The 12,660-nt window shown below is 38.2% G+C and overlaps 1 protein-coding gene across 1 annotated transcript; it reads right to left on the bottom strand.

Annotated features, from left to right (window-relative positions):
* Positions 1–1,892: 1,892 nt before the first annotated feature.
* On the bottom strand, positions 1,893–2,750 carry gpr35b (G-protein coupled receptor 35 b). The gene has a single exon (XM_037681340.1). It carries the CDS (start codon positions 2,748–2,750, stop codon positions 1,893–1,895), a length of 858 nt encoding a protein of 285 aa, XP_037537268.1.
* Between the last annotated feature and the right edge of the window lie 9,910 nt (positions 2,751–12,660).

Genomic DNA, 12,660 nt, shown 5'->3' with positions numbered 1-12,660 from the left:
TGGATGGATGGATGGATGGATGGATGGATGGATGGATGGATGGATAAACCCCTAACCAAAGAAAGCAGAGCTTGTTTTTCCCCATATGAATAAAAGTGTTTACAATTATCAGACAACTGCATTAATGAAAGATTTTCTCTTCCTTGTATTAGTTTCATTCGTTTAAATTGAATGTCATTGTTACAGAAGAGTCTGTGTGTTGTTTCTCCCCATCCCTCCGTTTTTCCTTAGGTTCTGCTTGTCATGTGTGTGCTCCAGCCTTACTTTAATGAGGAGAGCTTCAAACTGGTGAATTACCTTGCTGACTGAAGTCTTCCATGAACACAGCTCAACACCTCAAAGACAAAGGAGCTGGTTATTGACTTTGAGAAATCCAGACCAAGGCCAAGACCAGTTCTGATAGATGGGACTGAGGTGGAGGCTGTAGACTTATAAGTGTACTGCTTTTAATAATGAAATACTATTATTATGCAGTATTGAGTTAAGTTGAAATCAGGTCTCTCTTGTAAATGAGTCCTCGAGGCTCAATGGGATTTACCTGTCTAAATAAAGGTTGAATGAAAAAAAAAAAGTACCTTGGACTGTGGCTAAACAGCAAATTGGAATGGACAACTCACACAGACCACCGGAAGGGTCAGAGCAGGCTGTACTTCCTGAGGTTTTAGTCCTTTAACATCTGCAGGAAGCTCCTGTAGGTGTTCTACCAGTCTGTGGTTCCCAGTGTTCTTTTGTACACCGTATGCTTGGGGGTGCGGTTGCAGCATATCCAAGAAGGATGCATCCGGACTGGACAAACTGATTAGGAGGGCTGGCTCTGGTTGGCATGAAGTTGGACTTTGGTGACAACGGCAGAAACGAGGACTCTAAATCTGCTGGACATTATGGACGATGCCAGTCGAGGGAGGAAGAAATGCTCCCATGAGTGTACTTGTACTGTATTAAGTGAAAAGTGTCTCTCTGTCTGAGCTGCTACACCTGAAACAGATCTGAGAGCTGCTGTTTACAGCAAAGACTAACTCACAATCACTGTTTCGATAAAATACTGTAAAACATTTCACATCTGTCAGGATTCAATCATGTATAATAATAATAATTATCTAACTCAATGCACACCGCCATCATCAAACATCCATCCATCCATTATGTTTTACTCGCTTCTTCCATTTTGGGTCACAGGGATCACCGGTGCCCATGTCCCATCATCAAATAGTGGAGGTTATTTACTCATTAAACAAATGTCTTGGTCAATGACATAGTTTTAGTGCCACTGTTCCTTGTGTTGTTTTTTAAGGGTAATAACACAATGAGGGCTCTTCCAGGAATGCTTTCCTGTGAGTGGTCTACACCACACAGCTGGAGTGCGGTGAACTGTGGTTGTGTCAGGGAGGGCATCCAGTGTGAAACTCTTGCCAAATCCTTGTGTGAGTTCACTCACTGTGGCAACCCCTGACGAAGGGAGCAGTCAAAAGGAAAAATAAAAAAAAAAAATAAAACATACTATATCATCAATCAATATGTCAGTGAAATTAACATTTTTCTAATTAAAGTAAGTAAAAATACAGGCAGAAGCTGCTACAGTTAACAAAATGCATGTTTTATTTAAAAAAAAATACATAATTAAAAACTGCTTTTTAAAATTATTATTTTAAAATGTCACAAGTATTTTTAGCCCTTTTAAATTTAAATTCACTCCAGGTCCTTCTGCAGGGAACTGAAAATAAAACCAGTGGCTCTGGCTCTTTCAGTTCCCTCCGGAGTCACGCAGCATTACAGAAGAACAACAGTCAGTGGGACCGCTTTGAGTAAAACTCTTGCAACAACGTCATTTATTCTAAACAAAGACACGCAAACACACAGGTCGATGGGGAAAGGGAGGGTGTTCTCTAACTGGTTTATGTGTAAAACTTTTTCAACAAAAAATAATAGCTAATGGAGTCAAAGCAGCAGTTTGTGGACGAGATCCATTCAGACACTCGTAAAAAACAGTGGGCTGGCAAAAATTCAGTCATCCAGTTTGAGTCTGAGGGAACCGTTTGTAAGAAGTTAACAACAAAAGCAATATGGATGGGTGTGTAGCAGACGAGGAACACAATCAGATTTGTTGTTACGATGCCAATGAGGCTTTTCCTTTCTGCTGAGCTGCGGTGCTTCTTTAACAAAATAAAGATTAAATGAGCAGAGCAGAAGACGATGATCAGCAGAGGAAGGGCAAAACCCACAAGCACCAGGAGAATGAGAAATTTTAGGCTGAGTGGAAAATCTTTACGTCTTTCATAGCATGTCCAGAGTTTCTCGGGATTGTTCTCGTGATGAAAAGCAACAGCCATAGCCACCAGGAGGGCCCAAATGATGAAGCACACAGCAACCGCTGTTTCTTTCTTCCTCCTCCGGGACCTGACCTGCAGGGGGAACCTTATAGCCAGGTAACGTTGGCCACTGATGACCGTCATGGTCAGCATGCTGGCATACATGTTGACAAAATGAATTTGCATGAGAAAAGTGCACATGTAGGTTTTAGGTAGGCAGAAGAAGGTGTCATAGATCCTGAAGGGAAGGGATAGGATTAGGGCAAAGTCAGCAACTGCCAAGTTCATCATGTAGATGTGGGTGGATGTCCAGGAGCCCCGGATGGAGATGAAGGCCCGCAGCGCAGCAGCATTAACAAAGAAGCCAATCAGAAATACTGGCGTGTAAGCTGAAAACTCAAAATAACCCACTGAGCATGTATTATTGGTGCCGTTGCCGGACATATTGTTCTGTGAACCATAAAACAAATGGTTAGTTCAATGATCTGAGATCCAAAGAGATCAAATTGATTAAAAAAAAAAAAAGCAACTTCCTGGTAATCTAATACTTTTAGATGTTTAATAAGCTGGCATTCATAAAGAAGTTTTGAAAAGATGTGTGCACGCAAACCTGTTGGTGTTGGTTTTCTGTGATCTTTCAGACGAGACAGCCCGCAGTTGTTATCGTGTGCAAATCAGTTGGCTGTCAAAAAAATTGTTTTTCACCATCATCTAAGTTTGCAACACAGACATTTCAGAAAGGTTGCCCACATGTTCCTTAAACATGATCACTTTTCTTAATAACTGACACGTTTCTGTCACTAAAACCTTGACAAAACTTTTTATTGCTGTTAAAAACAACTTACCTCGTGAGCTGTTCTCTTGTTCATTAACCTAAAGAACTCATTTTGCAGACGCCCACATCTTTTGTCAGCACATCTGCATTATACGTGCACGATGTGTCGTTTCTTCTTTTTCTGGTAATAAAAAAAATGTTTCCTTTGTATGTGGCTGCGTTGTGTCTGCAGACAAGTATCCTATCCTCGGTCAGTCTTGATCAATGAACTTTAAACAACAGAAAGCTGTTGTGTATTTTATGCCTAACAATATGGTGCCTAATACTTTATTGTGTGATAAATTTGTTCTTAGATTTTTTTTTATATTTACCAACAAAATCCAATTTGAGTTTCATGTGACAGTGGGGGAAAAGTATTATTTTACTGAGTTGTTTAGAAGAACATCTGACTTGAGACAAATACACTAATAATTCAACCCCCTGTTCGTAAAAATAGGCTTGTTTTGCATTGTGATAATATTAAAAAGTGTGTATTTCTGATCAGACAGGACACAGACCAGACTGCACAGTGTTGATCTTCATAAGTTTCTAACCATAAACTTAGCCACATAGCGCAGTTTTTCATAGAATGCTCAAGTTAGTGGTAACTTTGTCACTCTGAATGCATTTTTACAGAACGTGTGTGCTTTTTAGTCCTTACAGATCTGAGGTAGCAGCTGAAACAAATGGCGTGTATTCATTGTTTCAGTTTATTTAGTTTATTTAAGTTGGAAACAAAGGTCAAAAGAAGAGTCTAATCAGAAATTGTATAATTACCGACAGTTTAGTTCTGTAATTAGATTCCTATTGAACTAAACAGTTAGAAAATTCTCAATTTAACTGTTTTGACAACAGGAGTCAGTGAATTGTTCTGAATTTTCTTTTAATTTCAAGCTCCCATTCTAAACACATCTGTGACATTTATAGGATGGTGGAACACTGTGCATTTTAGCAGAAACAGACCAGCAGAACCAGTATAGGGAGGGTCACTACATGATGGAATGTCTAACAGCCCACAGCATGGACTTTGTTTCCCACAGTAAGTCATTTCAACTTGGTTAAACAGCTCTAAGAAGTGACTTATGAGCCCAGAATGCTGCCTTCATCTATCAAATATAACATCACATCATCTGCAAATATAGAGAGTCAGTCCTTGTTGTATGGCAGGATGTAACATCTGTTTGCAGATTGGTTGCTCTGTAAGAACAGTACTTCAGACAAATGCGTCAGAAGATCCTTTCAGGGCGTTTGTTGTTTTTCTAGCCTGTAGCAGAAATGGTGAAAAACAACACTTTGCGTATTAAATGTGCAGCCTGTAAACAAACACTGCTGACTGTTCATTTAGACATTAACTCTTAGCTAAATATGCAGTATTTCAAACTGTGTTGTTCTCGTTGGGGGAAAAGAAATGTTCCTTTAATACCAAAAAACAGTTTTCGATGACCAATTTCAAGTTGTTTTCTTTTTGTATGAGAATATCAAGGGCCAGACTGATTTGGCCCCAGGAACGTTTTCAGGTCTCTCAGCTAAGCAAACACATCCTAATATTGTTAACTAATGGTGATAATGGGGTTTTTATTATGTTCTATTGTTGGTTCTTGTGAATGTATGATAAATGTAGAGCGTGTCAAAGTAGAATTTCTGCTACAATTGTAGTAGACAATAAAGTTTTATCTTATCTTATCTAGCATCACCAAAAAAGAAAACGCATGAAAACTGAAGGCTCTGCCTCCTTTTGTCTTTTTGTAGACCCTTTCAGGATAAAGTTCGTGTGCTTCTGAGATGTCAGAGTATGAATGACTTCAGCACCAAAAGCATACTGTGGAAAACTAACATGAAACCTTTGCAGGCAAGATTAGCCTAAACAAAGGTTTCATTGTCTGAGTCAGTTATCTTTTGCATTGCATCGTGGTCAACGATAACTAACAAATGGTTTGTTCCACACAGGGTTTTTTTATGGCCTTATAAGAATGTTGGTTCAGAAACTGGAAAATATGTGTGTTAATCTGGCTTCTAACAACCTCACATACAGGTGTCTATATGTTTTGTATTTATTGTAGAGCTTTACAGTGGGTTTCAAAGTTAAACCTTTTGTAAAGTTTTCAGGTAAAAGCGTCCAGTTTGCATCAGCCAAAAAGCATCAGCCTCAGCTTTTAATTTATCTTCAAAGACCTGGGGCTGAAAGTTCATTGAACAGAATGGCGATTGACGAGAGAAACTTGAGAATGAACAAGTGAGAGCTTTATAAAAAAAAAGCAGAATGTACGAGAAAGGTTTCTGGGAATGCTTTTTGGACCAGCTGAGTGGAACTAATGAGAACAAATGTCACAAAAACAGACGGCTCCACACAGAAAGGTTTGGAGAATAAAGTTGCCTTTTTATTAGTTAAATCCATTTAAGGCAACGCAGTTTGAATTTTGGGAAAAAGTAACTTGTGAAGGAAATAATCTGCTCCGAGGTTTAAAGCTTTTGAACAACAGGGTGAGCTGCTGCAAGCTAGAGAAACAAAAACCACCGCTGTAGAGAAAACCATAAAGATTTAATTTAGGTGAGTTAGTGAAAAACTTGCCTCGTTCTGCAGAAGCAGATAATTAGGTAAAATCATTCCAATCAATACAGCCTGTTTATGTGCTGCTTTTCATTTATTGCTCATTTTGTATAAAAAAAACGGGAAGTCTGAAAGGCTCGGGAGATGTTAGATTAGATCCAGTTTATTAGAGTGTGTTTGGCAGTTATTATGTTACGTTTTTATTAAAAGCCTTAGAGATATTGTTCTGTGGAAATAAAGGCAAAAATCTAATATTGCACAGGATATGAAGGAGCTCGCTATTTTAGATGTGGTCTGTTGTTCTCGTTAATTTGTTTGAAATCCATTTAGGCCTATCTGCTTTTCACTTAGATGTTTCCTTGAGAGAAAAAAGCTGGAGCTGGTTTCTTGGTTTGTTGTTTCCTGGCTCACATTCAGTTAGTCTGCAACCTTCTAGCTGATCAGCTGGCCTCTGTGACTCATGTGCTTTCATTTGTATCTACCTGGTACTGTCTGAAAGTGCCCTTTACACATCAGCGGTGAGGCAAGGGGGAGCAGGGAGGCGGAGGGGGTTTTCCATTGCTTTAACTAGGTCAGTGAGGACACACCCCTCCCTCCTCTAGCTGCACCCCTGCTTCCCAACCCGTCCTGTCTCCCTTCCCTCCACTTTTCCTCTGCCATGACGCAATGCAGACTTTCTGCACACCTTCTGAGTCTAACAATCATGGCACAGGCTTCCATTTTTGGTGACTGGTCCATCCTCCACACATCATCTGCATCTGGCAGTCGTGTCTTGTAGCAGTCCAACAAACACAACTTGCACTTTTATAGATGCCTGTCAGGTTCTGTGACTCAGCAGCACCATGTGGATCTGTTAATCCATCAGTCATTTGGCCCAGCTTTTTGTTGTGATTACATAATGTCCCAGTTTTACATCTGCGATAAGACTCCTGAACATTTGGCCGGGGCCGTGCTGAAAATGTGTGACCATGTTTGCTTCCCCCCACCCCCCCACTCTCAAAGGAACTCCTTTATGTGTTTAACTATGTGCGTCTGGCATTAAAGAGAACAATTGCCGCATTCATAGTCAATTTTGAACACCTCATAACTCCTTTAACTTGTGACTCGTCATGTGTCCCAGCAGTTTTATGACAACAAAGGCTGGAAACCATTAAAAGAAAACACCTCAAGTGCAAATTCCGAACATTACATAAGCCTCAGTTTGTTATACTGCTCATCCAACACTGGGTGTCTCTGTTTCTGCTGCCTGCACCAGGGTGTCACATTCAAGCCAACATACCCATTCTCACACATCCCTGATTGTCAAATGCGCTGTTTCATTCAGTAAACAGCTATTCTGGGTGAGATGCAGGTTCTTGAAAAGGTCTCAAAGCAGAGCACCGAAAACTGAAACTGTGAAAATAATAACAAGCTGCACTGAAGGCTTGCACGGCCTGCAGCATGAAACAGATCCTCTGTCCATTTAACATGACTGTCGTCACAAAAAGCATGACTCCTGCTGGATTGTAATGTCTGATGAAGAAAGAGGGGTTGTATAAAAACAGGAAAAGAGGATCAGATAGAACTTGGGTGGAGATGAGGAGCGAATGCTTGGCCCGCAGTGCCTTGCGGTTGGCCCACAGCAGATTTAGGTCATCGGGTCAAAAATGAAGGAGATGCCAGAATAATCACGGCAGATGAAAAGCAACAGGAAACTGGAACAACCTCTCTCTGTTTACTGGGCTTTGCTGGTCGTGTGTTCACACTTGCCTGGGCGTAGCTGGGTCAGGCTCACATGGCGAAGCACGTTGAGTCACACCGGAGATAAACACAACCCAGTTGCCATGGAAACCTGCCTTCCCACTTGACGCATCTTTGCACGTTTGTATTTGCATCTGATCCTTGTGTCGGAGCTGACAGATGCACTGATTCACCCACACACACGTGCGCGTGCACACACACAAAATGTGGCAAACATGCATTTCAAAATAGGTTGATACGTCATTTATGATTACAGCCAGACTTTCTTCAATTGTGTCATTCTTTTGTACAATCAAAGCCGAGGTTTGGCTTTGTGGCATCAGCTGAATCCTCCCTCTATTCAAGCGCACATGGGCGTGGATGCTGAACCTGCTTCATGAAAAATAAAGAAGAGAAACGTCAAAAGGTGGGGGGGAACAAGGAACGAGAGACGGTGAATGACACAGCGAGACATTTGCTGCTGAGGATTCTGTTCGTCAAGACAAGTCCAGACATCTCGTAGAGAATCACACGCTTGTGTAATTTGCCACAAAGTGAGCATGTCTCGGCATGTTGTTTATTAAATCAGACAATTATTACGAGTATTACGAGTTGTCAGAATACAGATACACGTGGAAAGAAAGAAGAAGAAGAAGAGAAAAAGAAGTAGAAATTGTTTTTTTAGGGATATAAGGATTTTTATTGTCATTCATCACATGTGGTACATGAGGTGGAATGAAAATATAACATAGGGTCCCAGTTACATCCAACAAAAATACAAATTGTAAAGAAAAACATTAGTAAGATCCGAGTCATGAACTAAGAATATACTACATTCACTAAAACTGAGAATACACAAGACTAAAAATACATTAAGCACTAATGGTACAAAAACAATCAAAACAACAGCAGCACAAACATGAGTCCGTAAGAGCAGATGAGGACTAATGAACACAGCAACATGAAATAATCAGCAGCACGATATCAGCATCATGGATAGTCAGCAGCACATATCAACAACCAAGTGGCATTCCAGCAGTTTTCACAGTCTTTTTTTTTTTTCACAGTAATTTCCACAGTGATTTTTCCTGTTTTAGAGATTCATGAGTCTAACAGCCTCAGGGTAGAAGCTGTTCCTCAGCCTGGTGGTTCTACACTTAATACTCCTCAACCTCCTTCCTGAGGGGAGCAGGGCAAAAAGTGTGTGTGCTGGGTGAGCGGGGTCCTTCATGATGCAGGTGTCTCTCTTCCTGCATCTGGAGGTGTAGATGTCTGCGATGGTGGGGAGACTGACTCCAACAGTCTTCTGTGCAGCCTTCACCACTCATACACCAAGTTCAAGTTCATGGTTCTTTATTGTCATTCACATTACATGTGGTACATGAGGTAGAACAAAATTGTGTACTCAATACCTCAGTTACACCCCAAAAGAGCAAAAAACAAACAAAAATATAAAGTATAAAAATAAACGGTATACAAGGATCTCAGATATATGCTAAACGAATGCTAAACAATACATTAAAAGATCTAAGAAATACACTAAACAATGATAATGTAAAATAATGTGGTATATTAAACAGCAGCCCAAACATGAGTCAGTAGTGAGTAAATGTGTGTGAATGAATAGAGCGGCATGAGATAATCAACAACCTTTTAAAACAACACAAACATTTGAAAACCTATGAATGCTAACCAGTGGAACAGACTAAATCAAATAAAAGGCTAATTAAATGTAAATTAAATTAGAGAGATTGAATTTGTTGCAGGGTGAATGCTGAGTGCTGAATGAATGCTGAAATTTGTTAAAGAAGACAAAATTGAGTTATTCTAGCTAAAAGAAGCAAAACTATAAACATAAGAAACAATACACTAATTAAAAGCTAAAAGAAGGAAAAGGCAAGTTAAAAGATAAATGGACTAGCAAAAAGTTAAAAAAAAACATGCAAGCTGGAATTACAAGCTAAAATTAGTGAATAGCTAAGTAAAAGCTAAAAGTAGCACATTACTTGCCTCAAGTAATAAAACATAGTTAAAAGCTAATTGCTAATATTTAGCTAATAGTTTTAGCTAAAAAGCTTAAAAAGCAAAAATGCTGGCTAAAAGCCAAAATTAACAAAATCCAAGTGAAAGCTGAAAGGAGCAAAACACTAGCTTGAGGTAGTTAAACTCTAGCTAAAATATAAAACAAAGAGCTAAATGTAGCTAAACAATAACTAAAACCTTTTAGTAGCTAAGAGCAAGCCAACACCTAAAACTAGCAGTAGAAAAAAGTGTCAGAACTGCAGCTAAAATGTTAAACTAGCATGAGAATACAGAAAAAGAACAAGTACACTGAAGCAAGTTTCAAAGAGAACAATGTTTAAAAAACATTGAGATCTTAATTTAAGGGGAAACTTTTTGTAAAGAAAGTTAAGTATTTATATGGAAAACTATGCAAATGTTACAAAAAAATGCAGCTCCCATTTCTAGACTGAGCTAAACATTTTGAAATATATAAATAGCTAAAATAGCACAAAAAGTAGATTGTACTAAACAACAAGGTAAGTACTGAATCAGGGTTCACACAATAAGAATAAAATTAGCAACAAGAACAAAAAGAGTCAGTTTTGGGGCCAGTGAAGAACTAAGTTAAAGGTTTGTTTTGATTAAATACATATTTAATTTTTTTTTAATAATTCTAAAGATGAAAGCTCTTTCACCGTGGCTTTATGGTGTGATGGCCCGAGGGCCATCCTGAGGGTCATACAGCAGAGGACAGTCATGCAGTGATTTGTAGCTGAGAAGGAGAATTTAGTGACAAATCCCAGATCTGACCTGAAGCCAGCGAAGCTGAATGAGAGTTGGAGTGATGTGTTGCCAGGATTAGGTGCAGACCAGAAACCCGGCAGAGTTTTGGACATACACAAAAATCTGCACCACTTTACAATAAGGCTCCTCATAGATGTCTAATAAATCGTTTATAGATGCATTGTTAATTCTTGTATTAACACTTTATAAATCATTAATAATTGTTTATTATGCATTAATTAAGGGTGACAGAGAAACAAAAGTGACCAGTTTGTTGCCAAATAGTGAGTCAAATCTGTTCACCTATAAACTTCATCTAGAGTTGTTATATTACACATTTCAGACTAAGTTACTACCTTGTATGCACAATAAGCATTTGTAAACCTATTTTTTAGGATATAATATTAGTTGAAGATACTTATAATGCAATGATAAAGTACAATATTATATGCTAAAAAAAATTAGGTTTACACATACTTATTGTACTTTACAAGGTAGTAACAGTCTCAAATGTTTAATATAACGCTAGATTAAATATTTAGGTGAACAGATTTGGCTCACTGTTTGGAAAGAAACTGGTCAGTTTTGTCTCTGTCACCCTTAGTTAATGCATAATAAACATTTATTAATGATTTATAAAGTGTTTATGGAAAAATTAATCATGTAAACTATTTATTAGGCATCTATAAGGGGAGCCTTATTGTAAAGTGGTACCTAAAGATCATAAAGTGGTTATAATTAAAACTGGGATAGTGCGTGGAGCAATTTAATTTATCATTAAACATTACAGAGCAGCTCAGGGTTCAAACGTTGTGCTGTGTGTCTTTTCAGCAGCTGCTCCAGTTTCCTCCCACAGTCTGAAAACATGCAGGTTACTGGAGAGCATAAATCGGCTGTGAATTAAACATTACTCAGTCGTCTGCCTGTAGCTAATTGTTTCCTCTGGTCTCCGTGTGTTACAATATAGCTAATGACTAAAATAAACTGTTATAAGCAGGAAGGAGACGTGTTAAAAAAAAATACAAGAAAATCTTATTTTAAAGTATATTTTAAGGTTTCAGCCCCGGAACCACTGCTTCATAAAGTCTGTGTTGTGTATGCGGTTTGATCACATTACAGCAAAAACAAGCAAACAATCCAGCAACTGTTGTCACACTGTGATGCTAACGCTGATGAGCTGTATGTGGTGCGCCGAAACATGTGATCACAATTTTATGTCTTTCAGCTGAGAGCCAAAGAAAATAAAAAGAGGTACACATATTGTATTTTCTGCAAACTATAACTAAAAGCTAAAACTGTCAAAGGAATATAAGAGATCTTCATGTTCAGGCTGCTGTTTAATACACAATATTATTTTACATTATTAGTGTTTAATCTTAGATCCTTATATACTGTTTCTTTTTGTACTTTATATTTTTTGCTATTTTTGGGTGTAACTGGGACCTTGAGTACACAATTTCATTCCACCTCATGTACCACATGTGATGAGAATGACAATAAAGAAGCTTGAACCTTAAATTATCAAAGCAGAAGCCAAAAACTAAAACCAGCAAAACAGCAGCTAAAAGCTAATCCTAGCGAAACCGAAGCTATAAGCTAAAAATGAAGCATGTTAAAGTAGATTTCAAAAAGCAATAGCTTTCTATGAGAAAGAACAAAAATAGATAAATAATCCATAACATATAAAAATGACACATACTTAAAGCTGTAATTCCTGAACAAGTGGAGCGTTTTGATTCCTGAGTAGCTGAAATGACGACGCTGTTAAATTCAAATCACCACTGACAAATTTATAAACAAGAAAACAAACGTGTGAAAGCAGAACTTTCAGAATAAAGGAAAATAATCCTTATTTAAATATCCTGCAATTGCCAGCATTTGGATATAAAATACAATATTATAGAAACTTATTTTGTCAGCTATGATTTGCCTGAATGTTGTTGTTTTTTAGCTATTTTAAAATTGCTTTTATTTGATGGATGAGAACAGAAATGAGTTCTCAGCTATAACTCATATTTTGTGCTTGAACTCTTTTATTCTGCAAAAAATTATCTCTTGTTTTACAGTGCAGGGAGAATCCAGCTGATGCATGAAAAGGAAGCAGAGTTCAATGTCAAAAAGATTGAAATATTTTTTTCTAAGCTTTAATATGGAGCTGAGGGGACGATGATCAGATTGTGACAATTTGTGTGACACACTGACCTATTGATGCAGCAAACCTTCCAGCTCCAGATTACAGAAGCGTGGTTTAATGGGCTGGGAGCAGGGTGAGGCTGGGGATTAATCTTGCCTCCATGGGGAAGAAAACAAGTAGATTAACTGAATGAGGGAAGTGGTGAGGGATTACAGCTCCTTGGATGGAGGGAGCCCAAAATAATCCCAGCAAATCAACTGGCAGTAGAACAAGCATCTATACTTTAGCTTTGCAGCTTATATATATATATATATATATATATATATATATATATGTTGGAATAAACTGATAT

Source organism: Nematolebias whitei, chromosome 9, assembly GCF_014905685.2.
Source record: "Nematolebias whitei isolate Nwh7 chromosome 9, NemWhi1, whole genome shotgun sequence".
In the NCBI taxonomy this organism is placed as follows: domain Eukaryota; kingdom Metazoa; phylum Chordata; class Actinopteri; order Cyprinodontiformes; family Rivulidae; genus Nematolebias; species Nematolebias whitei.
This window is presented reverse-complemented; position numbering and strand designations above follow the sequence as displayed.